At 42.0% G+C, this 27,505-nt stretch overlaps 3 protein-coding genes across 4 annotated transcripts; 1 reads left to right on the top strand and 2 right to left on the bottom strand.

Annotated features, from left to right (window-relative positions):
- Window positions 1-609: 609 nt before the first annotated feature.
- On the bottom strand, window positions 610-12,041 carry mrpl13 (mitochondrial ribosomal protein L13). 2 transcript variants are annotated; one of them, XM_061675157.1, is made up of 9 exons: window positions 11,949-12,041; window positions 10,029-10,123; window positions 9,154-9,277; window positions 8,501-8,594; window positions 8,120-8,180; window positions 7,470-7,556; window positions 5,465-5,586; window positions 1,567-1,582; window positions 610-1,459 (listed from the first exon to the last, which is right to left on the bottom strand). In XM_061675157.1, the coding sequence occupies exons 2-9, from the start codon at window positions 10,053-10,055 to the stop codon at window positions 1,367-1,369; spliced, it is 624 nt and encodes a 207-aa protein (XP_061531141.1). In that variant the 5' UTR covers window positions 10,056-10,123; window positions 11,949-12,041; the 3' UTR covers window positions 610-1,366. The 2 variants fall into 2 exon arrangements, with proteins under 2 accessions (XP_061531141.1, XP_061531142.1); XM_061675158.1 differs by lacking the exons at window positions 10,029-10,123; window positions 11,949-12,041 and adding an exon at window positions 9,348-10,015.
- On the top strand, window positions 10,345-14,785 carry dscc1 (DNA replication and sister chromatid cohesion 1). Its single transcript, XM_061675155.1, has 9 exons — window positions 10,345-10,667; window positions 10,751-10,919; window positions 11,377-11,511; window positions 11,973-12,063; window positions 12,190-12,328; window positions 12,399-12,451; window positions 12,522-12,676; window positions 12,754-12,902; window positions 13,869-14,785. The coding sequence occupies exons 1-9, from the start codon at window positions 10,498-10,500 to the stop codon at window positions 13,978-13,980; spliced, it is 1,173 nt and encodes a 390-aa protein (XP_061531139.1). The 5' UTR covers window positions 10,345-10,497; the 3' UTR covers window positions 13,981-14,785.
- A 773-nt stretch (window positions 14,786-15,558) lies between these two features.
- LOC133401775 (carboxypeptidase Q-like) lies at window positions 15,559-27,013 on the bottom strand. The gene is made up of 11 exons (XM_061675154.1): window positions 26,773-27,013; window positions 26,462-26,591; window positions 24,946-25,155; window positions 24,735-24,851; window positions 21,593-21,800; window positions 21,310-21,517; window positions 18,773-18,884; window positions 18,041-18,132; window positions 17,276-17,371; window positions 16,978-17,083; window positions 15,559-16,090 (listed from the first exon to the last, which is right to left on the bottom strand). Exons 2-11 carry the CDS (start codon window positions 26,589-26,591, stop codon window positions 15,930-15,932), a joined length of 1,440 nt encoding a protein of 479 aa, XP_061531138.1. The 5' UTR covers window positions 26,773-27,013; the 3' UTR covers window positions 15,559-15,929.
- Window positions 27,014-27,505: the final 492 nt, after the last annotated feature.

Here is a 27,505-nt window from a genome sequence, read left to right as displayed (position 1 = left end):
TCACTTCACTAACCGTAAAGTTAAGTAGTAAAGTCAGAATTACAGGAAATATTGGTATTAAAAAAAAACAACAACAATTGTAGGCCCTTAATATAAAACAGTCAAATGAAAAATGGTTCCTACAGTGCAGCTGTAACTGAGCATGCCTTCTTCCTGTGCCGCGTGGTGACATATTCTTACGCCGCTGCACTAACTTGTTGATTGTGCGCAGTTCGTAACCTCGAAACGCCGTATGTCGGTACGGTCGAGAACCGAGCACCTCCTGTACGACGCGACAAGTGTGAACATCGCCTTAACCCAAAAGTGATTTCTCTGCACACTGTTGTCTACTTCTCTTCAGCTGTTCGTGAATGAAAATAACCCCACTCGATGTTACCTGAACACTGTGGAATAACATGCTTGTTGCTTTAAATTCTGTTATCACTACTCGGTGTTTGTGTTGTCCTAACTTCAATTTATGTGACATAGAGACATAAAGGCGAAGACACTGTTCCACTATGTTGCGCTTTTAGAACCCTTTAGAGGTCAAAACAGCAAGGCAAAGAACAACATTCAAGGTTAAAGCGTTAAGGAACGTCATTAGAAATCAGGTCAAATTTTTGGGTCGGAAAGTTGCAACAAACCACATCGAGTCATATCTCGAATTGAACGTCTTGAGAGCGGCTTTCCAGAGCCGTAATCATGTTGCCAACATGCCCTCAAAAGCTGACATAATCACTCAGACACAAATTCAACTTACAAATCTGCACAAAATCAGTTGATATTCATAAATCCAACTGTCTCCAAAGAGTCACTAAACAAGTCCACGGTTTAGTAAACAAAAACCAGAACAAAATCTTTTTCAGTACGTCATGTATTCGTTGATTCGCCTCGAATGCGCATCGAACGACGACACAATGATAGAACACACCTTTACTGCAGTAAATAATGTGTCAACACAAGACTTCAAGTGTGGTCGAGGTTGCTGTGGCAACATACTGTTGCTGTTTACTTATTTTATTGTTCCAATGTTGAGTCTGGCCTGGACTCCCTGACAGGATCCACAAGCACAAAAAAAAAAAAAAAAGAGAAAAAAAACGAGCAGTGAGCCGACCCCGGTCTTTTTCTGTTGTCGTTTTTTAACAGAACACGAAATGTGTCTCATCGCATGAACGTATTTATGTTGTTTGCTTTTATAACTAATAAATCTGTAATGAGACAACTGTTACTTCTTTTGTTCATGAATGTTACACAGACAATGTTCATACTGTGTTTAAAAAAAAAAAAAAAAACGGGCAGTCATTTTTTTTCATTCGGCTATTTTAAAATAAATGCAAAATGTCTCCCAACTGAAATTGACATAACAAAATTACAAATAGTTACCACATTAGTAGTTTTCACTCATCTCGAGTTGTCGTTTTTTTTTTGTGAGATCAAGAATGTCTGCAACCTCGTCAACAAATGCCAATGAGAAACGCAGCTGTTAAACACAGGAGGAGAATCAGATGTAAAGCTGCAAACACTGGCACGTCGCTGTGGTGTTGATGTGAAAATACATGGCAACCCCCTTTCGTCGTTTCACTCCACCTTGAAGTCTTGAGGTCTGCGGAGTGGAGAGAAGACAGACGAAGCACGTTAGCAGTCGAGCAGGCGCGCACTACGGAGGCCACAGATACGAGCAAGATGATGGATGACACAGATTTGATCGGTTTTGTTTTTGCATTTTCAAAAGGACACCAAACACAACATCGTATTTTTTTAATGTGTTGTTCATCTTTCATTTCTGGCCCAAGTCAGATATTATCATATTATGGCGGTGTTTTGGCTTAATGGCCGCTCTATCAACTATAGCTTTATGTTCATGTTGTATATTTTCTGTCTGAGCATTTGTTTGATTGTGTGTGTGTGTGTTTGCTCCTAAGTCCTGAGAGAATATTAACTATGTGCTTAATAAAGGGCAATGATTACAATCGCCCTCGCTGACCCCAACCGCGCACACAAGGTAAAATGAGTTGAAAAGACAGAGTGAATATTAACAAGGCGAAGGCCCCTCTCGTGAACAAAGCGGGATTAACTTGACCTTGGCGATCGCACCGCGGTGACGCTGATTGGCTGAAGATTGGACCAGTAAACAATACCAGGTCGCTCTCATTTATCACCGCGCACATGGACAGCGATGGCCGACGCCCAACACAGAGGCCAAACACAGACGGGGCTTGCACATAAAGCACTAATCTCTCTGGCTCAGCATGCAAAAGTAGGAGGTGTTGACCTGAAAGTCTAAGGTGTTAAAAGAATTATTTACGGGACTGTCAAAAGTTTTTCCACAGAAGACTCAAACTAACTTTTTCCAGAAGCTCAATAAGTTAAAAATGAATGCGAAGTAACACAACAGACATTCATTTATTACAACAAACGTGATTTCAAAATGCTCTTGTGTGTCTGCTTGATGATCAGTCAAATTAAATAAAGCATTTTACTGCTACGGGAGATGCCAGCAACAACTGATATGACCCATACAGACGCAAGGAAATGCAGTTTTGTCACAAGTGATATGGCATGACTCCTTCTTGTGACTGGCTCCAAGTCAGCCCTAAGATCATTCAGAACCTCCAAAATTGCATTGCCGAACAAAAACATGTAAACGTTCGTGTAAACAAAAATTTTTACACGAACGGAAATGATCTGTCTCCCACGTCCTCTCTCATTTTGCAACGGTGACCGCAGTCATGTTTAACCAACATTTGTCTATGCTTGATTAACTTTGAAACTTAAACATTTTCGAGCTTTTTTACATTTATTTACAATCATTTTGTACTGTACTGTGTGCTTTATATGCCACGAAACTCATATTAATGGACAATACCCACCCCCATTAGTCTGTTAAATCGAGGTTCCACTGTACTCTTCCCAGATGTGCAAAATTAACTGCACGGCAACTTGGCAGACGCAATCCTGGGTGTGCCCGGTTAGTAAATCTGTTTGCGTGTTTGAGTCAATTTTGCACAGCGCAAACCTGAGAAAATCGGACCCATAATCGCTAGTGGGATCGGAAAAGTCACTAAATATAGCAACAAAGTCGCTAAGTTGGCAGCAGTGATTAGCAGCTCGCTGGATCGCATGCCTTGAGTAGCCTTGGTCGTCATGGTGACGAAAACCGTACTCAGTATTTGCATGCCACAGATCCCCGTCCCCACCGAAATGGAGTGATTGCAACCAGAATGACAATTGGATGTTAAGTGCATGGTAATTCTTTGGCTTTTGTATATTTTGATGGAATCAAGTCCGAGACTTTTTATTAATACACCTGGGAACTGTTATAAATTACGGAGGGGAAAAAAAACAGCATAAACTGGTCTCCATTGAAATGCAGGCATTGTCATTGTTTGCTTCCATCAGACTGGAGACTGGCGAGTGATTGAGTCCGGGCTACTTTGTTCATAAAAGACGACAACTCTTACGAAGGAGCAGCAGTGTGCTTAGATGATGAGTTGAGATGGAAAAAAAGTTAATGAACCAGGAGCAGGTCCAATGACCCGATGGGAAGAGGAGGTTTACTACGCGTGAGGCCACACGCCGACATTTCAATTATTCCTATCATGACAGAAAACGCAGGCATCACTGTCATCACCCTGCAGAAATACTCCGACAAGCCATGAATACGATTACGGCTTCCCGCCGACAAGAAGTAGGTGTGACATTTTCAGCCTCAGTTTATTCAAAGTTTGTCACAGCAGCTGTCTGAAGAAGACCTGCAAAATCACAAGCGACGTTCGCTCAAATCAATGCGACAACACAAACGGAACTGAACGCAGTCGCCCAGTGGGATTGAAACTTGGAACTTTTTCCATAATGTAAAGAATAAAAAAACGTATACATTTTAAAGTAAGATTATTAGCTAAATAGTCTATAGGTGTGAATGTGAGTGCGAATGGTTGGTTGTTTCCATGTGCCCTGCGATTGGCTGGCGACCGGTTCAAGGGTGTACCCCGCCTCCCGGCTCCAGCACTCCCGCGACCCTAGTGAGGAGAAGCGGCTCAGAAAATAAATGGATGGATGGATGGATGGATGATTAGCTTTCATTCAAGTACAAAGAGAAGTTAACCTCTGTATAATAAAGCTAAAATAAATCAAGCTACTCACCCTTTGTAATGCCAAACAGACGCATAATGGTGAGGGAACAGTAATGTGGTTGCGGGGTGTTGCTGGCACCTAGTGGCGTTTTATACGTACTGCTATAATTAAATCCTTGTGATATTTAATTCAGATTCGGATGTTAATTGATTGTAGTAGACATTCCAACAGCTTCTTCCCTCTTGCGATCAACTTCTTAAACACCTAACCTATAATTCCATTACAACAAGCTGGCAATTCTTTTTTTTTGTTTTTTTTGACCGAGTTCGTTTCTCACATTTCTGTGGGGCCAATTACGTATTACTCGTGCACTCACTGTAGTTGTCTCGCCATGCTGCACTATTTGCATATACTGGCCACTCGTGCCAGAGTAGCATCTGCTCCATTTGCACACTGATTGAGGAGTATCTGTAACATTTGCGCAACCGACATTGTCCCAGATGATCGCACTACTCGTCACTTTAAACCGCATACACTCCTTGAAGTCTCGGCGCCCTTTGCACAATGGTCATTGCACCGGACTATTGCAATATTAGTCATTCCAACTGCTCTAAGTGCTAGAGGACTCTGCATCTTTTCGCACAATTGTTTTTTGTCAATCTCTTTATATCTCCAAAGTGTTCTGTAAATTGACTGTCTGTTGTACTAGAGCGGCTCCAACTACCGGAGACAAATTCCTTGTGTGTTTTGGACATACTTGGCAAATAAAGATGATTCTGATTCTGATTCTGATTGCATTGATCATATCGTACTGAGCAGCTACAATCATGTCGCAGTCGTTTCCAATTATGATTCTATGGTTGTCATCGATCGCTCTTTTACTCTGTCTCGTAACTATTACATTTGTGAAGGTATCACAAACAAATGACAAACACTTGCGGAGGTAAACCTTTATAGGCTTACCGAGTTGAAATTGTGACGTCACACATGAGGATGGTGTGACACCCCAAATGTTGTTTGATTTTTGAGGCATATTATTTACTGGAAGTTTTGGTTGAACACCAAATTGTTGGACCTTTGTGAGATATTTATCCCTTTAGGTTTTTTTACTTAGCCATATACAGACTCTCTGGAGAGCCTGAGTTAGCGCTTCGTCTTTATTACACGAGCAGCTGCAGTACTTTCAAGCATCTGGAGCTTTCCCTCAACAGCAGCCAAGAGTTTGAAATCATCGAGTAAAACGGCCATCAACTCGACATCGCCCCCATGTCGTCCTTGACCGTGTACAACATACAAAAACATCACACCAGTTTAGGGCCGGTGTATTAGTCTGTCCCTGCGTTCATCTCATACATGTACTTGTGCAGTGACACACACTGTGTTGTGTGCGAGCGTGCGTGATTGTACGTACGGCGTCCAGAGCCTGGGGAAGGCGTCGATCTCCTCCTGCGTGTACTCGCTGAGCTTCCTGGGAATTTCCCTGGGCTGAGGCAGCTCCTCCGTCAGGTTGGCTCGGACGTCTTCGGGCAGTTCCTGATGACGGACAGACACACCAAGTGAGACGCAGCCAGGAGAATGGTGAGAAATGAAGATATGTGGAAAGACAGTGAACCACCGGTTATTGCGGAGGATATGTTTCAGACGAACCCATGATAGGTCAAATCTGTACTATAGAAAGACTATATAAAATTTTTAAATTTTACTTTTTTTAATTTTTAATTGTTTTTTTAATTTGAATTCTACCCTACCACACAGCTTTAAACATTTAAACTGTCAAGTGTCACAATTTTTTTAATTTTCCCTTAGCGCCCTTTCTCACTGTCAAGAAATGGGGGAAGAAAGACAAAACGGAAAAAAAAAACTCCCTCGCTCGCACAGTTCTCCAAATAAGAGGCCAAGTGTGCTTGCTTCAAGCTGTCTGTCACTCCAACTTTTACAAACAGATAATAAAACTGACACGTAAAACAATAAACAATAAAACTGACACATAAAACAAAAGAGTAACAAACATGGCATATTTAAACACAAAAATGTTCGACCAAAGCATATAATTTTCTTTAACAAGTCAGGTAGCATTATGCTAATGTAAAGGTCATAGACGGGCGAGTTAGTGTGTCTACTAATGTAAAAGGTCATAGACGGGAGAGTTGGTGTGTCTACATTTGGTAAAATAAATACTATGGATTTGCTACAATTGTTTATTTTCTTCTTATGTTTACTCATGTACCATATATTCTATTAGTTGAAAACAGTTATTGGCCCAAACATTTCAAAATAATACAACTTACAGCTGTAATTACAATACCGTGCATCTGTGATATTTTTGCTCAAGGTTATCATACCTACCTGACTAACCCATGCCTAGTTGCAGCACAACATGGTACTACACCGAAAGCTCGCAATTCTAACTTTCAACTAGCCTGTGCACTAAATAAAAGCCATAAAAAAAAAAATTTATCCTATCAAAATTGGTGATATAGCCAAGGCACAAACGATAAACCCAGATAGAACAGGGGTTCACTGTAAAAGGTCAATCTTTGGGGGCGTTCCAGCCCTCATTGGAGGTCGTGTCTAGCTCAAGAGCACGTTGGTAGTGCTCAGAGAGCAAATCGCCAGCTTTCCACTAAGCAGCCTTAATTTCCAGAGTTACACGCCGATAAGGACTCCTTCTCATTTAACGTGCGCCCCGCAGTCAGGTCTTTACACACGGAGCTATCGCTGCTTTTTAAACCTTTGCATGACCTTAAGATATTGCTCTCCAAGGTCTCTCACAGCCTTCTTAATGACTCAAGGTGGGTGGAGATAAATATTCATTAAGGGCGCCAACAAAGCCAAAGACGAAGACACCGTGGCATCAAAAAGAAACTTCACGCGCCACTCGAGGGAATTGAAAACAGCTCCCGCTATGGAAGCTCCTTACTAGTCGTGAAAGACGCACATTACTCAGAGCGGGGCGTCGTTTTTATCATCATGTGACCCACTGTGCATTCAGTTAACAAAACATGATGATGATGCTTTAGCGTTGCCAAATCATCATAATGGGGTTGGCGGGAAAATTCTATTTCACCCAATCAGATACCTGACTGATAATGTCCGTCCTTACAGACATCGAAGCTGCAGACTGAACATGGAAGCACATCGTGAAGTTAACGAAGTCATATGGCGCCACCTACTGCAGATAGTCGACACTACAAGACCAAATACGTTTCTGACGAATACTGACACTGACATTTCGAAAGAAATCCAGTAAATGAACCGCGATACAGTGAAGGATTACTGTAACATTATAAAAAGTGCTCTCATTATCATATGAAAACACGTGTCTTATGTTATTCCATTTTGATCAATTGTGGAAAAAGTGATTTAGCATTTGAAAGCAGACAGTAAAGTGCGTTTAAGTGCTGATGCGTACGTACGTCTTCGGGAAAGATGTGCAAGCGCTGCATCATGGTACGCCTGTGCAGGTTCTTAGGCAGCATGCCGTACACCGCTAACTTCACGATCTGGTGGGGAGAGACACGTTTCAAACGAGCGGAACACACAATTGAGCAAGTCGAAGAAAAAGAAATGTAATCTCTGTAAACTCAAAGAAGAACAAAACAGAAGAAAAAGAAAAAAACAGAAAAGTAGTTCAGCAAATCCTTGCAAAAGATCCTGACTTCGAACACTGATGTTCAGCAAAATTAAAAACAGCATTGTTAATGTGGAAAACAATTTGAAATATATATTTATGTTAATCATTATTTCAAATATACTTATTTCATTAGTTTCAAAGCTTGAATGCTTCTGTACTGCGCCATCCATTTTCTATACCGCTTATGCTCAACATAGTCGCAGGTGAACAGAAGCCTATTCCATATTCCGGAGCCCGGATTCAAACCCCCAACCGCAGGACTGTGAGGCTGATGCTCTAACCAATCGTCCACCATGCCGCCTTAAAAATCATTAGTAGAGTATACTAAACGCAAATGTACATGTATAGGACCTCAAAACGCAAAATAAGCTTTGAGTGTGCACAGTGAAAAGATGGAAGATGTGTGTGTCGTCAGGGCTTGCCGGTGCTTACAGCTTTGGGGTCTTTCTGATGGAGCTGTGCAGCGGTGACTTGTGTGAAGCCCCCAGGATAGCTTTGGAAAAGACCGAGAAAACATTGAGTAAGGACTGAGAAACATGTTCGGTCCGTGCTTGTAATTGTTGGACACAACAGGAAACTTTCCAACATCGTCTCGTCTTTTACAGTTTCCCAAATGTTATTATCAGAAACATCTCATGTGCACACCAACAAAGAAAAATGTCACAAAAAGTATAGATTTTACATTAACAAAGACATTATTTGTAGTAGAACATTTTCAAAAGAATGAATGGAAATAGGATCATTTCAATGTCACACCTTGATGAGCTCAGTGGTTGTGAATCACAACTTTGTGGACGCTTGGTTTCCACTCACCCTGTGTGTGACGAGTAGACTTTCTGCTCCCATTTGTTTCCAGAGAAGGCAATGTGTTTGCTGTTTATTACCACGACATGATCACCGCAGTCGCCTGCACACAGAGCACACGATAGGATGACAGACACAAAGACAGACAAAATTCACAACGATTGGTAATTTAGAGTCTTCAATTAACCTAACATGCATGTTTTTGGAATGTGGGCTGAGGTACCAAGAGAACAAAAACATGCAAATTCATCACACACAAAGATCTGAGCCAAGATGCAAACCCGGAATCCTTGACTGTAAGGCGGACCAGCCCCATTTCCACCGTGCAGCCACGCAAGGATCCCAAACAACAACTTTTCAAGTTTAGGTTTACTTTTATGCGCGTGCTAATATATGGAAAAGGAGACACTCTAAATAAATATGACTATAAAAAAGTTGAATTGTTAAGGCCTTTGTTCAACAAATGACCAAAAACAAAACAAAACAAAAAACAGAAGACGAGAGCAGACACGGGGAAAATAAATGACGATCAACTTTTTTTCATGTTTTTAATTTTACACTCTATTCCAAAACATATGCTGGAAATTTAACGTTAATGAAATGCATTGCCATTAGAATTTGTTAATGAATCCCAGGATTGTGTGCGTTGTGTAATCACTCACTGAGTGCATGGTAAATAGGTTTGTGCTTCCCTTGGAGCCTGACAGCGCACATGGTGGCTATTTTCCCAGGAGGCTGCAATCTGGCGTCGATCAGGAACCACGAGCGAGCAAAGGTGGCCCATTGCTAAAAAGACGGCGAGATAAATGACAAGTTCCTTACATGGAACATGACCCACACTTGCCGTTCATGTCACCTTTCAAAGACTTGATTCTGCTCAGTATCTTAAATTGAAGGCCACAGAATCTCACAGTGCTTTATGGCTCTTCTGCAGTTGTGTTGGAAGAAGTGATGCATGGAATACATTTCATTCAAGGGACACATTAATCTTCTAAATGAAACCACAAGTGACACAAAACAAATCTCCAGTGATTAACTATTAATACTTAATACATAATACAGAACTGTTACATTATCACACCGATATTGTGGAAAGCTACCGACCTAGAGTGTGTCAACGTAATAATAATCGACTAAGCGCATCGAACCATTGCCAATCAATCGAATTTAGGTCATAACGTCTTTGTTATTGAACGATTTGACACGAGTGCAATTTGTCCAGAAATTAGGATTACAAAGAGACGAATGAGTTTATGATATTGAGATGAACTGATTTAATCCTGACTGATCGGGTAGTGTGCTGGTTTAACCTTTTACCCGCAGTTTATTGTTAACTATTTATAAAAGAAACATGACTAATGCTTAATCTCTTACACATGAATAAAGCACAATTCTGGTATATCTATTCTACTTCCTTTTGCATGGGAGTTTTTACATGGCTAGTATGAAAACTGACAGCGTGGGCTGTCGATATCACCTAACAGCACGAAACATAATAAATAATAATAATAATAATAATAATAATAATAAACATTACCTGGGCAGATCTAGAGAAACTTGACATTTTGATCCTCGCACCGTTTTGGCTTGACCCCCAACGTGAGCGACGATGCGTTGAAGATATGTACTCGTCTGAAACGTAATGTTAAAAATAAAGGTTCCGTATATAATGTGCGCGCTACGTTCCGTATAAACGTAACGTTTTGTTCGTTTGAATGTATTATATTTAGGTTGATTGGCGTGTACAAATGCAATGAAAACCCGCTCGAGCGTTGAGAAATATTTTAGAAACGCGGTCACGCTTGTGCCCGATGGAAGTTTCTACTCGGGTTTATTTTGCCACGACACCAAAGTTCAGCTTCCTTCCTGCGAATGGCGAACTGAGGGCGCGTAAATTCTATGACAAGTCAACGCAGCAGTTCATTTTCTTCCTCTTGAAAACACCGACAAAGTGGACGCCTGGTGATATTTTATGGTGGACTTATTCAACAAGAGGTCTGTTGAGGATGAGGACTTTGGAGGAGGTTCAGGCGACGCTTGAGATCGCCAAGCTGAAAGTGGAAGACCTTCAGAAAACCATCCAGTGTTTGTCTCTGGGGGAGAACGTCTCATCTGCGGATTACTGTCTGATGGAGCTGGACGACACGCTGTGCAAACACCTAGAAGCGGGTAACAGGTCGGAACAAGATTTGAAATTTGTATTGTAAACAATATGTTTGAAAGCGTCTGTAGCCCTGAGAATGATGTGGTTTTGGGCAGCCTGGTGATCAGAGGGGATAAAGACGAGCACGCCGTGCTGTGTAGCGGCGACAAAACGTACGATTTGAAGATGGCGGACACGTCCAACCTGCTGCTCTTTCTGCCGGGATGCAAAACACCCGAACAGCTAAGCAGCAGCCAGGAGAGCACACATCTCGCTCACGCTCAGGTGCACGACCGCAGCCTGCCAAATACCATTGCAGTTCCAGAAGTGCTGAGGCGTCAAGGCGTTTTCTGATGACTTGCAACCTAAATTCTACGATTTGTTTCACCGTGAAATTGTATTTTTTATTATTATTGGAAACAGTCTAATCTCTTTATTTTGTAACATTTGTCTTGGGCTGACTGCTTCTTGGATGCGTACGTGGATAATGGAATTCTTTGGTGATGTGCTGCCATGTATATCTAAGCTGGCCAGGTCCTTCGGAATCAGGAGTGCTCATCGATGTAGCAATCGGATTGTTTCTTTTAGCAATCAAATTTCGAATTCACCTCAGAGGGCCAGCTAGCTGGTCCACACGAATGTCATACATAATAAAACAAAAAAGAAAATGCAATAAAAGGAAACAAGATAATGGAAAATCATCATCGGAGTTCAACTCAAGTCAGTTCCTTCCTCTTCGCAGATCTGGGGCTTTTGCAACAGCTACTGGGAAGTGAGGAGACAGCGTCCTAAAATAAAGAAGCTGCTGAGAGTTTTAAGGGAGAACCCATATGAAGGACCTGCCTTAGGAGGGCAGCAGGAGAGCACAGAAAAGACGGTATCGTGTTTTTCCTCCTTGAACCTGCTGCTATTTTATCATGATTAATACACATTGATTACAACACACCGTACACACTAGGATTCTATTTCTATGATGGACTGTATATCATGTAAGGCGCTGGTTCTCAACTGCTGTCACCCTGGGGCCCACATTTTTCTATTGTCGCTAAGTCATGATCCATCAGCTAATAAAATAGTCCCAAGTAGCTTTGTTGCATTTAGCAGGTCATTAATGAACAATATAAACGGTTTGGGTCCAAGAACTGATCCTTGTGGTACTCCGTAATTGATGTCAAATTGTTGTGATTTGGTATTATTTTTCTGGGCAGTTTGTTTTCTACTATCTAAGTAGCTTTTTAACTTGAAAGCTACTCAAGAAGTAGCTTTCATGTAGTCTTAGGCACCGGATATAAACAACATACATACACGACTTACAGTATGTGTATCAATCTGCTGTAGTACACCATGGATGATCTGCTGGAGACTATTCAAGCTAGTGAAGAGGAGCTCAAGAACCACTTGAGGGCCATCCATGCCTGTCAGATAAATGGTGAGAGCCACGATGACACACACGCCTCGCTGTCCGTGTCAATCAACACTGTTATTAATGTCAGGGCCAGTGTGTGTCAGTGACAGTAAAGACATTCAGCGTGTGTGTGTGTGTGTGTTTCACCAGGCCGCTGGCGTGTGCTCGACTCTGACTATGAGATGAAGTTGCTCGGTCATGTGACTCAGCTGGTGGACTCCGAGTCGTGGTCTTGCAGCAAGGTTCCACTTCAAACCAGTCTGGAGGAGCTAGGCCCGCTCGAGCCCAGGTTAGCGTCAACCGTCGCTGCAGCACATGAACAGATGGAAAGAGTTGCAGTAACATAAAGTCGTTCACAGAGAGATGATTGAGCACTGTTTAAACTGCTACGGGACACGCTACATTGAAAATAGTGAGTAACATTTTCAAAATCTGTAGGAATTGGGAAATCGTGTTTTACATGTCCGCTTGCCTCCACACAGACGACGTGTTTTACGCGCTGGAGGAGGCTAAAGTTTGTCGGGCCACCGCGCTTATGTTGCTGAAGAATGCCATCAAGTTCAACCTGGGGGAGTTTCAGGAGGTTTGGCAGCAGAGTGTACCAGACGGCATGAGCACCAGCCTGGACCAGCTCAAGGTTTGGATCTGATCACCACATTTTCATTGTACATCAGAGATGCAGAGAACATCATGAGAATGTTGTACTACCTTTAGAGCTTTGCTCTGGTAGACCGCACCTCCCGCCCAGAGACAATCTGCCTTCTGCGGGTAGAAGATCTTCCAGAGGACACAATGGAGCGCTTCAACCATCTCTTCACTCTGCGAGAGAAATGGACAGAAGAGGATATTACGCCGTACATAGCGTAGGTGTCATCTGTTCTTGATAAGAAAAAGTACTTTTTTTTTGGTCACATGCACAATATTCAGTAAACTATATTTATTACTGTCGAATAAGAGACAACCAGAACTGATTGGCGGACCATGCATTTGGTACCTGGGCCTTCAGTGAGGACTTACCTGGCTTAATCCACCCATTAATACCACCACTATCATGTCGCAATTATTTAAACAATCAAACTATTACAAGATCGTAATATAACATTCAATTCCCCCCCCCCCTCCCTTTTTTTTTTTTATTTTAAATTTGTGTGTGTTTTTTTTGGGAGGAACAAACCCCTTAAACACTTATTGGCAGTATATCCCTGTTTTTGTCAAGAATTTGGGGGGGGTCAAAAAGAGGGGGAAAAAACTTTTTTCAATGCAATTATAATGGGGGTCAATTATCGCTATTCGCGGTCCGGCACGGTCCCAATGCCCCGTGAATAGCGGAGGTCCACCGTAGATCGCCACAGACACGTCGAACTTGTCTTTCTCTGACCGGTCAATCAGAGGACAAAAAAAAAAAAAAACGCTGATGTTTTTGTGAAATTTGAAATGGGGCTAATACAGTTTCAGTTGCATAAGCCAGCACCACAGATTCTGAAGCGTGCCATGGCAGCACACTGAGGCTGAAATCTGATTGGACAAAACAATTTAATGTCCACATACTTGTAGCGGAAGCAGTGCAGCCAAGAGAAACGCTAGGAAATGAAGAGAATAGACTTTTGGGAATAAATGAAAACAATTTCATGGAAACTGAAAATAAGTCAACCTGCATGATTTTAGCAACGAGGTATTAGCCTTCAATAAAAGAAGGCGAAATAAGCTCGGAATTTATAGGGCAAAAAGTATCTTTCTTCCTTTTTCCTTGTCATCAGTGAGTATTTATTACTATTTTCTTTTTTTGACTGCATCATATTAGTAATGTTGTCATCCTACCTGCTCTCCAGGGACCTGTGCAGTGAGAAACAGACCACAGGAGCACTATTGACCAAATACGCTCGATCTTCAATGCAGAATGGCATCAAGGTGTTCAACTCAAGACGGCCTATTGTGACTTAAACATCTCGTACCTCCCATCACTTCTTTGGCAAACAAACCTTACGACATGTTTGTACTGTTTGATACCGAAACTTGGCATTTATCCTGCAAACTACTTCAGTTGGAATTGTATAAATTGTTCACAATAACATCCATCCAGCCATTTTCTGAGCCGCTTCTCCTCACTCGGGTCGCGGGCGAGGTGGAGCCTATCCCAGCTGTCATCGGGCAACCCTGAACCGGTTGCCAGCCAATCGCAGGGCACATACAAACAAACAACCATTCGCACTCACAGTCACGCCTACGGGCAATTTTAGGGTCTCCAATTAATGCATGTTTTTGGGATGTGGGAGGAAACCGGAGTGCCCGGAGAAAACCCACGCAGGCACGGGGAGAACATGCAAACTCCACACAGGCGGGGCCGGGGATGGAACCCGGGTCCTCAGAACTGTGAGGCTGACGCTCTAACCAGTCGCCCACCGTGCCGCCTCACAATAACACATTTGTGTTATTATGAAGTGGCTGCTATGCGTAACGTTGTCCACAAGGTGGAGCCATGCAAAGCAAAATCATCTCAGTGTTGATGGTGTACAGCAAGGGCCACTAACTTACTTAGATCACTTAATCACTTAGAAGTGATTATTTTCAAATGTAAACAGAGATCCATCCATCCATTTTCTGAACCGGTTATCCTCACTAGGGTCGCAGGTTTCTAATATAATAAAGTGAGACATATTGATATTCATCTGTTTCCTACCTTGTTAAATCTTTGTTGATAATTATTGTGAGAAATCATGAACATGATCAATGTCCGACATGTGTGAAATATAAAGGACGTGTGAAATTTAGTGAGGACATTGTTCATAGTGAGGACATGAACATTCAAAATAATTTGAGCAGAAGTGTATATCAAACTGGTAGCCCTTCGCATTAATACACAAGTAGCTCAATTTCAAAAGCTCAGTGATCCCCTCGTTCACAGTAAAACTAAACTTTATACGGGATAGCACGTTCTCAGTGTGTTTGTAACTGTATTACTTTAATATTAAACCTGTAAAGTTAAATATACAGTAATTATCTATCGCAAATAAACTGGCAACACTATGGGTCAAAAAAGTTAAGATAAACTAACCAAGGCTTAAAAAGAGACCAAAGAGAGTAAAATAACCGAATTACGCTTAAGCCAAGTCTGTGAAATGACGTCTGCTGCTTGTGCGTTCATGTGGCTTCCTGCAGCTCGTGTCAGCGCAGACGTGTGACTCATCGTGCTGCAACGTCCACAGTCTGTTTCTCAACTCACAGAATCGTGTGCGTGCGTGTGAATCAGCCCGTGAGTTCAGCAGTCGCTGACAAAAAAAAGTGACTTAAGGCCTGTTACATGTTCCGACAACATCCAGTGCACACCCTCGCAGTTTCTAAAAGGCTCTACGTCGACACTGGTTGACATCACTGGTGGGAATGGTGACTTATCACTGGATTGGGAAATTGTGTTTTATACAGCCTTCTGTGTCAATCAAGAAATCAAACTAATTATGAATTCTGTGCAAATCTTTTTTGCTGCCGTTACATTCTTCGTCTTCTATCATTTTGATCGCGTCATGGCTCATTTCACTTACCGCTGCTTCTGTCAAAACACCAAAATGGGAGCAACGCCATTGCTGATGAATGGCCATTGAGAGCAATGGCAGTTTATTCATGAAATTAAAACAAAATCTGACAGAACACATCAAATTGGGGATAACTTTGTAAACGAACCAAAATGTTTTTAAAACTTACAAGTATAAAAAAAAACATGGAGTAATAATTTGTCTTAAAAGCAGTTTTCCCTCATTCCTGTCACATTTTGCTCCCAAGTTATGTGCAATGTTAATTTTCGTTAAGGCTTTACACGATACTCTCTGCTGCAATATCCCCAATGTAAACACTTCTGACGCCGGTTTCTGAGAATCCGTGTCCCCTCCTCCAAAGCACTACCTGGGCAGCATGTCCTCGAGGTCTGCTACCACGTAGGCCACCACGGCCCACAATGCCGAGCAGAGGTCCATGTCTCCGGGGTCCTGAACTGTCATGGTATCAGCTTCTGTGTGGTGGTACCAAAAATAGCGACTGTCGGCCACATGGAGGCTGGCACCTGGATAATAGCAACACATGCAGAAGTTTTTTTTTTTTTTTTTTTTTTTTTTTAAGAAGTCAGTTCTTTTTGTGGTTAAATATAAAAACATATATCTATCTATCTACTCCATTACCTAATTGATTCTGTGATTTGATTTCATTCATCTTTCAGGAGGATGTGTGTTTGCGTTCCCATCTTTCAAATGAATATAATCTAGGCGGTTGCTTCCTCACCTGTGCTTTCGATCATCTATATAAACTAGTTGCAGGACTGGACCACTAAGTTCCACTCTGAGCAACTCAGAAAATAATAATACAATCAATACAGACATGTCTCAATGAATTAGAATATTGTAAAAAAATACAAATACAAATCATTTATTCCAGTATTTCTATTCAAAAAGGGAAACTTGTAAATTATACAGATTTATTAAAAAAATCAGAAAATTAGATTGTTTCGTATGTAATATTCACATTTCTTGATATGGTGAATTTTACACCTGGCAAAAAGTATGGAATCAACGCTCCTGATGATCATTTACAGTAAATGTTTAATTTTTCGAGAAATAATAATGAAGAAATAATCCCTGAATGTTCACGGATCATTTAAGATTTGTTGACCAGAAGAGTTTTGACAGAACCATTTTTTGACTCCAAGTTTGATTTTCCCACCTCAGAACCAAGATACATAACACTCAGGATTTTTTTTTTTTTTTTTTCTCTCTGAGATCAATTTTAAAGCAGACATCTTTCCCAACTTTCCTCTGGTAAGAGGCAGAGGCAGTGAATCTCTCTTTAGCAGCATGTTTGCACGTAATAATCTATTCAGTCACACCACTGAAATTACAAACAATAATTCACATTTCACCTTGTGGTGAGTAACAACCCGCTGCCGACTAAACTTACCCGGTACTCCGGCCTGCATCCAAGGCGAGATGTCTGTACCCTCACCATGTGTCTCCAGTTTGGTCGTATTGAGAGGAACTAACAGTTTGACCACCTCCCCCATCACCTGTTGGTACACACACACACACATTTCTTCACGGTACCACTAAATACAACTGACAAATATAAATCAACAGAGGATCTTGTTTTTCAAGCTTTCCTGATTTTCAGTACTCAGTAGTTTCTAGGGCGTACATACAGAATCAGAATATAAAGTATATTCAACAATATTTATGTGATTGCAGTGGAAATCTCTTACCTGTTGTGCTGCAACGCTGCCAGTAAACTGCAGGGCCACCGGGCTGAATGTCCCCATGTCAGACTCCATGACCATATCAAAGTTGGACACATTCACCTGGATGGAAGAGGAAGTTGAAAGACTTAAACAGAGCACAGGTACATTTCAAATCTGGTCTCCGAACTTCACAGAATACAAAACAGTTCGGAAAATGACCCCCATATGTTGTATATCGTTGATAGTCGAAGACAGTGCTTCCCCAACCAGTGTGCCGTGAGAGATCATCAGGTGTGCTGCGAGAAATTATTCAATTTCACTTAATTGGTCTGAAAATGATTGATTTGAATTGCTACAAAGAATGTTTCTTTGTTCATAAATCTATGCCAGGAACATTGGCAGAACAATGGAATTCCTTTCCACTAGATGGGAGAAGGTATATAATTAACCCATATATCCACTTTTTATGTTTGGTGTTTATTTGTTTGGTGTTTTGATGAATATGTGGTTTGGCTTAATACGGGTTGGGAAACACCGCTCGAAGATACACCAAGAGCTAATCACTAATCTAGGCCGTGTCAATCACGTATTGAATGCTGTAGCCAACATGAAGCCAGCACAAGGCCTGATATGAGAAGACTTAACCAGACACGGACAGCAGCACTGTGGATCAATCGTAGGCGGTCAACAGATACATGACTGACTTCTATAGTCGTCCTCTCTTTCATTGTGCAGTGTCATTTTTTGTTTTTTTTCCCTTCTATTCAGAGCAGCAGCAATGCGTGGGACCTTGTGAAGATCGTAGTACTGCTGCGCTCCAACTCCACCCTGCTCTTCGCCCGTCCACAGCACTGTGCGCATGGTCCTCCTAGGACGTAAACCTGGAAATGGATAAGAGTGCACATTCATAGAAACATAAACATAAATGTGTATCACTTTATAATAAAGGTATTCTTATTAGTTTGTGCACTGATTTCACATTGATGCTAAAATAGTAAGCTATTATTAATTATTATATTAAGCTATTAAGTAGACATGGATAAAACTGCTTAACTCCCATAAGTGACAGCAAAAAAATGTATAATTTTCAAATATTTTTGTTATCCATGAGTTTACTGTTTTATGCGTTGAAATGAAAGCCATTCACGTGCATTGCAAATGAGTTTTAGTGGTTACATGTTGTTCTGTTCAGTCAGTAAGCCAAAATTTGAGTAGAAAAAGGTGAATTCTAAATCATCAAATTCATCATTGCTGTTCCAAATCGTATAACACTGAGAGCTCACCGAAATTAAAGTTAAAAATTTTTGGGGGGGGAAATTACTACACTAGGTCTTGTTTTTTCTATGACAGGTGGTCTAATCAATTTTTATATAGCACCGTAAGTTTCTTTACAAATTGTAAGATGCTTTGGAAGTACTGTACTAAACTACTCATTCACAACGAGAGAACAAAATGATAAGCGAATTATTTACTCAGCTTTGTTTACAGTACTTGAGTTTGTAATTGTTTGCCTTGGCTCACCTAGCTGTTTTATGAGTGACAGGGCTTCCCAGGAAACCATGGCTCCGCCCCCATCATCCATGGCACCCTGGCCCACATCCCAACTGTCCAGATGACCGCTCAGTAGGACAACCTAGCGGATATACGTGAAAGAGATTAAATCCATACATCCCGCTGGGGGGGGAGGCGCAAAAGACAAAGACAAAACACAATTTGTCACAATTTGTACGTCACGTTGAATTCCTATCAGCCGGATAATGTGAGGACAAACCAAAGTGCGGACCATGACCCTGAAACATTGCATCACTTTGAGAGAAAAACCAACAAAAACAGGGACGAGCACCTTGTTTCATAACCAAAAAACAAACCAAATGTTAAAACCCGAGGTGAAACCAATGCATCGTTTATTCTTTTTTTAGTGTTTCCCATCGAAATTAATGCTCACCGTCGGCCGCACAGGAAATGTATTATTCATCTCTAAATCAGTCAAATTGTTGGCGGCGTGGTGCAGGGAGTAAGAGTACGCCCTGAAACCAGAGGGTGGCTGGTTCATATCACCTACCGAGCGCATGTAGTGGTTGTTTCCCACTTAACAGACACTTAACCTGCATTGCCTACAGATAAATGTGGTTGGCTATTTGGTGGTAAAATGCCGTAGACACAGAATGGCAGCCACTGTCAGACTGTCCCAGGGCAGCTGTGGCTTACCACCACTAGGTGTGAATGAATAATGCATGCAATTTCAAAGTGTCTTTGAGTGCACAATATAAGTGGAATTCATCATGATAGCTGTTAAATTATTATTACCTTTTGAAAGGCAGAATATCTCATGCAGCTCATGTACCAGATAACATTAAATTGCACAATTGGTCATAATGCTGACTGTAGTTGCAAAAGCAGGAGTCGACTAAGGGTGTTAAATGTGGTATTATTGATCGATTAATCAATTCTTTGTGAAGGGATTGTTTAGTGATTAATCAAGTCTTAATGGAACGGAGGCAAAATTGGGTGAACTACTTGGCTGCGACTGAAATGACAACAGAAGATGTGAAGTTGTCCTACAAGGTGCAAATGCTAAATGGGCAGATGGACAACAGTCAAAGCAATTCATTCCTGTCAGATTATTGACTGACTGATTGACGAGCCTCATGCTCTGAGTCACGAGAACACAAACGGAGTCCTCAAAATACACACACATCGTTTGCTGCGACCGCAAAAAGGAAAATCCACGAGCGAGAAATGATTCAATTATGTCGTGCGTTTCATTTCCCTTTTCTATACTAATCCCACATGTCACACTTTGGACTCCATCATATCCATATATGAGGTGCAGTGTTTTTTTTTTTTTAACTGTAAAACTGAACAGGCCCAGGCTTCACTATCTCTACTGTAAATGATTAAACGCTTATACACAACCATTTCACTAATGAATCACCCATTGTGCCTTCAACTGGCATTCAATCCGGATGGAATATTTTTCATGGTAACCCATGATTCAATATGCAATACACACCCACCAGACAATTAAGAATATCTGCGTAATCTCATTACATCAAAAAAGTACAAAATGTGTTTCAAAAGGTCTGCCTTTACGAAGATAATAGTGTCCGTACAGTATGGTTATTTTGGAGATTTGTTTAGAACTTTGTACCCGTTTTTCTCGGTGCGCAGGCATGCGTCATCTCAAAGGATCTGCACATGACACTTTACAGTGCATGTCGGCTCAAGTCGTGGTATGTGCGATATATGATACAATTTTGATGGAGCAAAGCCACATGTGATTGCTGACCAAATCATTTTACCGAAAAGAATGAACTTTTTTATTTATTTTTTTAATTAACTAATTCACTGCCAGCCTTCCCAGTTAACATGGATATTTGACTTCTAAAGCCGTCAATGGCAGTGAATGTGTTAAGAATGTAATTGTTCGTATATTCATTCACATGGAAACTGAAACCTATTTTCTGCAGTCAGCTGATTAGTTATTTTAATACAATAGACTAGAGAGATTGACATTTTCAGCAGACTTCCTGTTCTTTAGAAAGGAGAAGAAGCTGCGGGGAACTATGACGAACACAGCAAAGGCAGCTTTCTGTATCATTTCGTGCAGTCAGAATTTGAGTAATGTCTGTGTCATAAAATAAAAAAATAATAAAAAAGCACACACCACCATGATTTCAACAGTCCCACATTCCACCACTTCAGTAAATCCAGTCAAAATCTTTTCTCGGTAGAAAAAGACAAACACTTCCTCAAGGTGGGTCATGAGTAACACGTGTTGCGGGTTCGTTCTTACTGTGCTGTGATTCCAAAGAAACATATTTCATGTATGAACATCTAACTTTGGATCTTGTGAGCTGTGAGGATAAACACTACAGTACACAATCAGATGGAAGATCTTAATCATTCCACAGGTGGCCACCAAACAGATGGAATGAATTATTCAAGTGACATCATACATTCGCCCTCCTTTGAATGTGCCAAAGAAGTTGATTTAACATTTCAAAAGCGAGACGGCCTGTGCACACATTTAAATGAACTTGGTAGGCAGGCGCTACCTGCTCGGGGTGCTGCCAGCCTTTTATCTCAGCCACCGTGTTAAAAGAGTCGGCATACGGGAGCGTCTTGGCGGCCATTGTGAGTCTGACAGTGATCCGCTCTCCCCGCTGCGCTATTCGCCACATCAGTTCAGCATCCTCAATGGTGATGCACGCCGTAGGGATGTGCTTGACGCCATCTTGGTAGTCTTGCCAACCTGTGTGAGGACTAAAGATGGAGAGAGACCGAGATTAAACAATTGCTTGATAACGGAGACGTCCAGGTCTACGGGTAGATGGGTACCTATTTATTGAGAAAGGAGTAACGGATCGAATGAGTGTGGCCACGGCTCCGAATTTTGACGCCTCAGAGGCGCCGTATTCACGGTAAGCCACCGTCTCACCATAGCTGACAAATGGCTGGTTGAAGACCACAATCCTCCCTGTGGCCTCGCTGGCTCGGCTCTTTAGTTCCTCAAAAGACCCGACAACCAATACCTCCGCCTCAATGCCTTCAGACGAGGGGAAACATTACAAAAGTACAAAAGTTTGTTTTATACCAAAGATCTGTACGTCCATCCATCCATGCATCCATTTTCTACCGCTTATCCGAGGTCAGGTCGCGGGAGCAGTAACGTTAGCAGGGACGCCCAGACTTCCCTCTCCCCAGCCACTCCATCCAGCTCTTCCGGGGGGATCCCGAGGCGTTCCCGGGCCAGCCGAAAGACGTAGTCTCTCCAGCGTGTCCTGGGTCGTCGCCGGGGTCTCCTCCCGGTGGGACGCCTCCTCACAGTGGAGGCGTCCGGGAGGCATCCGAATCAGATGCCTCAGCCACCTGATCTGGGTCCTCTCGATGTGGAGGAGCAGCGGCTCTACTCTGAGATCCGAGCTTCTCACCCTATCTCTAAGGGAGAGCCCGGACACCCTGCGGAGGAAACTCATTTCGGCCGCTTGTATCCGGGATCTTGTTCTTTCAGTCACGACCCATAGCTCGTGACCATAGGTGAGGGTAGGAAGGTAGATCGACCGGTAAATCGAGAGTTTTGCCTTTACGGCGTAGCTCCTTCTTCACCACAACGGACCGATACAAAGTCCGCATCACTGCAAACGCTGCACCGATCCGCCTGACGATCTCCCGTTCCATTCCGTCACTCGTGAACAAGACCCCAAGATATTTGAATTCCTCCAATTGGGGCAGGATCTCATCCCCGACCCGGAGAGGGCACTCCACCCTTTTCGGACAAAGGACCGTGGTCTCAGATTGTTGTGCTGATTCTCATTCGAGCCGCTTCACACTCGGTTGCAAACTGCTCCAGTGAGAGTTGGAGATCACGGCCTGATGAAGCCAACAGAACCACATCATCTGCAAAAAGCAGATATGCAATACTGAGGTCACCAAACCGGACCCCCTCTACGCCTCGGCTGCGCCTTGAAATTCTGTCCATAAAAGTTATGAACAGAATCGGTGACAAAGAGCAGCCTTGGCGGAGTCCAAGCGTCACCGGAAATTAGTCCGACTTACTGCCAGATATGCGGATCAAACTCTGACTCCGGTCGAACAGGGACCGAACAGCCCTGGCTGTACCCCATACTCCCAAAAGCACCCCCCACAGGACCCCCCCCGAGGGACACGGTCGAACACCTTCTCCAAGTCCACAAAACACATGTAGACTGGTTGGGCGAACTTCCATGCACCATCAAAGGATCCTGCCGAGGGTATAGAGCTGGTCCACTGTTCCACGGCCAGGACAAAAACCCCACTGCTCCTCTTGAATCTGAGATTCGACTTCTCGACGGACCCTCTTCTCCAGCACCCCTGAATAGACCTTGCCAGGGAGGCTGAGGAGTGTGATCCCCCCCGTAGTTGGAACACACCCTCCGGTCTCCCTTCTTAAAAAGGGGGACCACCACCTCAGTCTTCCAATCCAGAGGCACTGTCCCCTGATATCCATGCGATGTTGCAGAGGCGTGTCAACCAGGACAGCCCCACATCATCCAGAGCCTTTAGGAACTCCGGGCGAATGTCATCCACCCCCGGGGCCTTGTCACCGAGGAGCTTTTTAAACACCTCGGTGACCTCAACCCCAGAGATAGGAGAGCCCGCCTCAGAGAATCCACACTCTGCTTCCTCATGGGAAGGCATGCTGGTGGAGTTGAGGAGGTCTTCGAAGTATACTCCCCACCAGCTCACAACGTCCCGAGTCGAGGTCAGCAGCGCCTCATCCTCACTATACACAGTGTTGAAGGTGGTGCACTGCTTCCCCTCCTGAGACCCCGGATGGTGGACCAGAATTTCCTCGAAGCCGTCCGAAAGTCCTTCTCCATGGCCTCACCGAACTCCTCCCATGCCCGAGTTTCTGCTTCAGCGACCACCAAAGCTGCATTCCGCTTGGCCAGCCGGTACCCATCAGCTGCCTCAGGAGTCCCACCGGCCAAAAAGGTCCAATAGGACTCCTTCAGCTTGACGGCCTCCTTCACTGTTGGTAAGATCTGTACGTTTTAAGCTAAATGGGATACCTCAAAATTAGGATGCCATTATATCATACAGTGGCAATGGTGGCCTTTGTTTCAAATGCAAAGAGTACCAAGCGTCTGTTGGGGTAAATCATTGGTACGGATCATCTATGATCCGCTGGTGATGGGAGACTTCTAATCTCATCTTCCACCTTAAACAGCTTCAAAAAATGTATAAATAAAGAGGAAAGTTTTGTTTCTTTTTTTTTTTGAAAGATGTTTTTTGTTTGAGACTGTGAGCCTTGAGAAAGAAATGTCAGCCCTCTGTATGTTCTACACATACAGGTACATCTCAATAAGTTAGTGTCAAAAGCTTAATTTAGCTAGCTAGCTCAATTCGAAAAGTGGAACTCGTGTTATAGGGATGAACTACACACAGAGTGAAATATTGCATGATTTCTTTAATATATACTGTATGTATAGTTTTGATGATTATAGCTTACAGCAAATGAAAACCCCAAATCCACCATCTCTAGAAAGTACAATATTACGTAAAAAAATGAAATCAATCAAGAAACAATTAAAATGTTTTTCTTTAATGGAGCAATAAGGCCGAAGTTTGCCCTCTGAAAAGTGTTTCAATAGATGAACTTTTCTACCATATTGTAATTTATTGAAATGTACATGTATCGAGGACTGACAATGTAAGCATACCATACCATATCATAATAGGGATGAGCGCTACAATTCAAAAAACAAAAACATAAACAAAAAAAAGGATGGATCCAGGCTATTTTGCAGGGTTTCTGTGGAGAAGCAGCTATATACTATACGCTATATGCACTCGGCTTTCGAAGGCTGGTGGGGTGTTTTACTTTATCACTAATACAGCGATTAATTAGAGCAGAGGCCACTAATAGAGGAAATCTAGAAATTAAAATCACTTTGATAATGAAGTCATGAAAATGTTAATTTGATTCAGTATGGCTGACCTTCAGGTGGCGTCCCTACACTGCTCCCCAGTCCCAGAATAGCCAGATTCTTGGTCCTCGGCAATGTCATCACTGCACTCTCCTTTCCTCGTACCCAGTGTGGGATTTTTACTGGTTCTGGTGACAAAGACCCAAAGACAGACACGCAAAAACCGTTTTAATTCTTCTGTCATACTTTCCTATACAAAAAAAAAAACACAGGATGACTCACCTAGATGTACGTCCAAACCGTCCTGCATCATAGCTTTGTACATGTATTTGATAGCCATGTCCAGGTCGAGCGAGCCACTGACGCGGTTCCCGATGGTGTCCGTGAAGTCGGCGAGGCGTCTGTAGGAACGGTTCCGCGCAGCTCCAAACACGGCCAGGTCGATGATCCGTTTGGCCACATCTGCGTAGGCTGCAACCTCCGCCGCCACGTCTTGACATCGCACATTAATACACACAACAATTGTACGTACGTTTAGACCACCGAAGGTGATTCCCTTAATGCACCGGTGTCAAACTCAAGGCCCGGGGCCAACATCCGGCCACCTGCATCATTTTATGTGGTCCGCTATAGCAAATCATGTGCGTCTACTTCTTGCGAAAATACCTTTTTTTTTTTTTTTTAAATCAATAAATACAGTTTGTTAAACAAACTATTTTCCTTGACGTCTGATTGCAAAACTAGTTAATGCGATCCATTTATTGTGTGTACGTAATACTATGACCAGGAAGTTATAAATGTTTTTGGTTTCAATCATAACACATTTATTAAATGCCATTAATGTCCTCTTTAGTCATCATGAAAATGTAGCAGAATAATAAAATCACTTAAAATGTGTTTCCTACATTTTACACCATTTTTTATTTTATTTGTTACTGGATTTTTCTGCTTATGTGGCCTCCCACACGCTACTCTGCTAACTACAGTGTGTGGAACTAAGTGGTGAAATGATAAGTTATTATTGTTGTTTGATAGAACAAGTCATTATGATCATGTGTATTCTATTGTCATTATCAAATTGAACATTTTGCATGTGTCACTGAAACTGCCCTCCACCCTTTGTTTATGAGGTAAGTGACGCTTTAGGAAACTCATATTTAATGTTTCATTGTTGGAGATAATGTAATAATTTACTTCTCTCATCCTGTTTACAATTTGTGTTTTATCTTTTTTTTGTTGTTTCTCTTTCCCTTCTAGAAAACTTTGTTCTGTTCGACTGATCACGTCTGATTCTCAATAAACCTCAATTATAATCCCACAGCGGAAGCTTAAAAACTCCACTGTGGCACAGTAAGACGACACTTCTCTTTCATAATGTGCGTAGTTGGTTGTTGTCAAGCTTAACAAGTCAACTCTGTCATAGTGAAATGTCAATGTATTTAAAAACCTTTCGGAGATAGGAAATGTACTTGTTATAAAGTACCCAGCTTGCTAATCATGTTTCTCAGTGAAGGTCCAGCGTGTGTATTAAATGCTAATAACATTTGCCAAAAATGTCCACCCTGTGAGCAAGCTCACATATTTTCCTGTTTGCATGTACATTGACTGCTTGCAATTATATTAGAAGTGTTATATTTTGCTTCAAATGTACATTTCTAACAGCACGACCTCTTGAGACAATGAATATGAAGTTCAATGGGAAATTTCTACTTTCTAAGGGGATGAAATGGGGAAGTCTCAAAGGCACCTTGACTCAATACGTGGCTTTAAAAAAAAAGGAAAAAGGCGTTTGTGGTACCTTTCCTTGCAGTGGTGTTGAATTCAGATGTGAGCATAGCTGAGCTTGGGGGTCGCCCATCCAGGGACGTCAGCATGGAAAACCCCACAAAGATGGAGAAGAGGAGACAGACCTTTGTGAGCGGTGCCATCTGAGGAGAGACATGTTGTCGCCACAGTATCAAAATCAAATCTGTGCACCGATTGGCTCAAAACGGCAACTCGGAACACTAACATAAGAGGAAGCTCGTGTTTCACTTTCAATACGAGAATACGAAAGTTATGAAGCCGCAGATGATATTAATTCAAACAAATCATCTGATAAATGAATACCTTCGGTTCCCCAAGATGAAACACTGAGCTCGCGTCACAACAAACAACCCGACCGGTGTTCTGTCAAAACAAGATTACAGTTTATACGTTGACAAATGGGATGACAATTGTTTGATTTTAAAAGTGATGGAAAGAAAAAAAAAAATCCTTGCAGGCCAGGATAAAAAAAAAAAAAAAAGAAAAGAAAGAAAGAAAGAAAGAAAAGGACGACAGAATGGATGTAAACAAGCTGCTGAGGCTCGCTCGGGATTTAGCTTGTGATCACGATTGCTAACTTCCTCTCGGGACACTTTCAAAATAAAGGTTTAAGAAGCCCTTCGCAGTAAAAACTCAGACAAATGGAAAAAGATACAGGTGAACAGTCAGTGTACGACAATGGACGACCGAGACTGCCAAAATTGAAGCAATAAATACACACTAGAGTAAATGACTAACTGTGCCTGTGAAGTATTTAAATATTTTAGTATGTATTTTAATATTTCAAAATGTAATTCCTGAGTTCTTTTCGAGATTTATTTATTGCAATGGTTATTTAATATTTTCAATATTTATTCACTTACTTCAGGGTCCCATATGCCATACCAGTAGGGAAACATAAAATAAATACATGCTGAAATAATTAAGACAAATATGGAAATAAATAAATATTGACATAAATAAGTCATTTTGCCATTTGTGTCTTATTCTATGCATTTGTGTACCATTTGCTTCCTTACACATCATGCTGGCAAAT

This window comes from Phycodurus eques, chromosome 4 (assembly GCF_024500275.1).
Source record: "Phycodurus eques isolate BA_2022a chromosome 4, UOR_Pequ_1.1, whole genome shotgun sequence".
In the NCBI taxonomy this organism is placed as follows: Eukaryota; Metazoa; Chordata; class Actinopteri; order Syngnathiformes; family Syngnathidae; genus Phycodurus; species Phycodurus eques.
This window is presented reverse-complemented; position numbering and strand designations above follow the sequence as displayed.

Excerpts from the sequence above, each read along its gene's own strand:
- dscc1 (XM_061675155.1), top strand. The coding sequence starts at position 10,498 with ATGAGGACTTTGGAGGAGGTTCAGGCGACGCTTGAGATCGCCAAGCTG. Across the intron at positions 10,920-11,376 it reads CACATCTCGCTCACGCTCAG|ATCTGGGGCTTTTGCAACAG; the intron begins GTGCACGACCGC and ends TCCTCTTCGCAG. Across the intron at positions 12,903-13,868 it reads GATATTACGCCGTACATAGC|GGACCTGTGCAGTGAGAAAC; the intron begins GTAGGTGTCATC and ends CCTGCTCTCCAG.
- LOC133401775 (XM_061675154.1), bottom strand. The coding sequence starts at position 26,591 with ATGGCACCGCTCACAAAGGTCTGTCTCCTCTTCTCCATCTTTGTGGGG. Across the intron at positions 21,801-24,734 it reads TGTAGGGACGCCACCTGAAG|GCATTGAGGCGGAGGTATTG; the intron begins GTCAGCCATACT and ends CCTCGTCTGAAG. Across the intron at positions 18,133-18,772 it reads GTCACTCATAAAACAGCTAG|GTTTACGTCCTAGGAGGACC; the intron begins GTGAGCCAAGGC and ends ATCCATTTCCAG.
- mrpl13 (XM_061675157.1), bottom strand. The coding sequence starts at position 10,055 with ATGTCAAGTTTCTCTAGATCTGCCCAG. Across the intron at positions 9,278-10,028 it reads GTTTCTCTAGATCTGCCCAG|CAATGGGCCACCTTTGCTCG; the intron begins GTAATGTTTATT and ends CCGTCTTTTTAG. Across the intron at positions 8,181-8,500 it reads GTCTACTCGTCACACACAGG|CTATCCTGGGGGCTTCACAC; the intron begins GTGAGTGGAAAC and ends TCTTTTCCAAAG.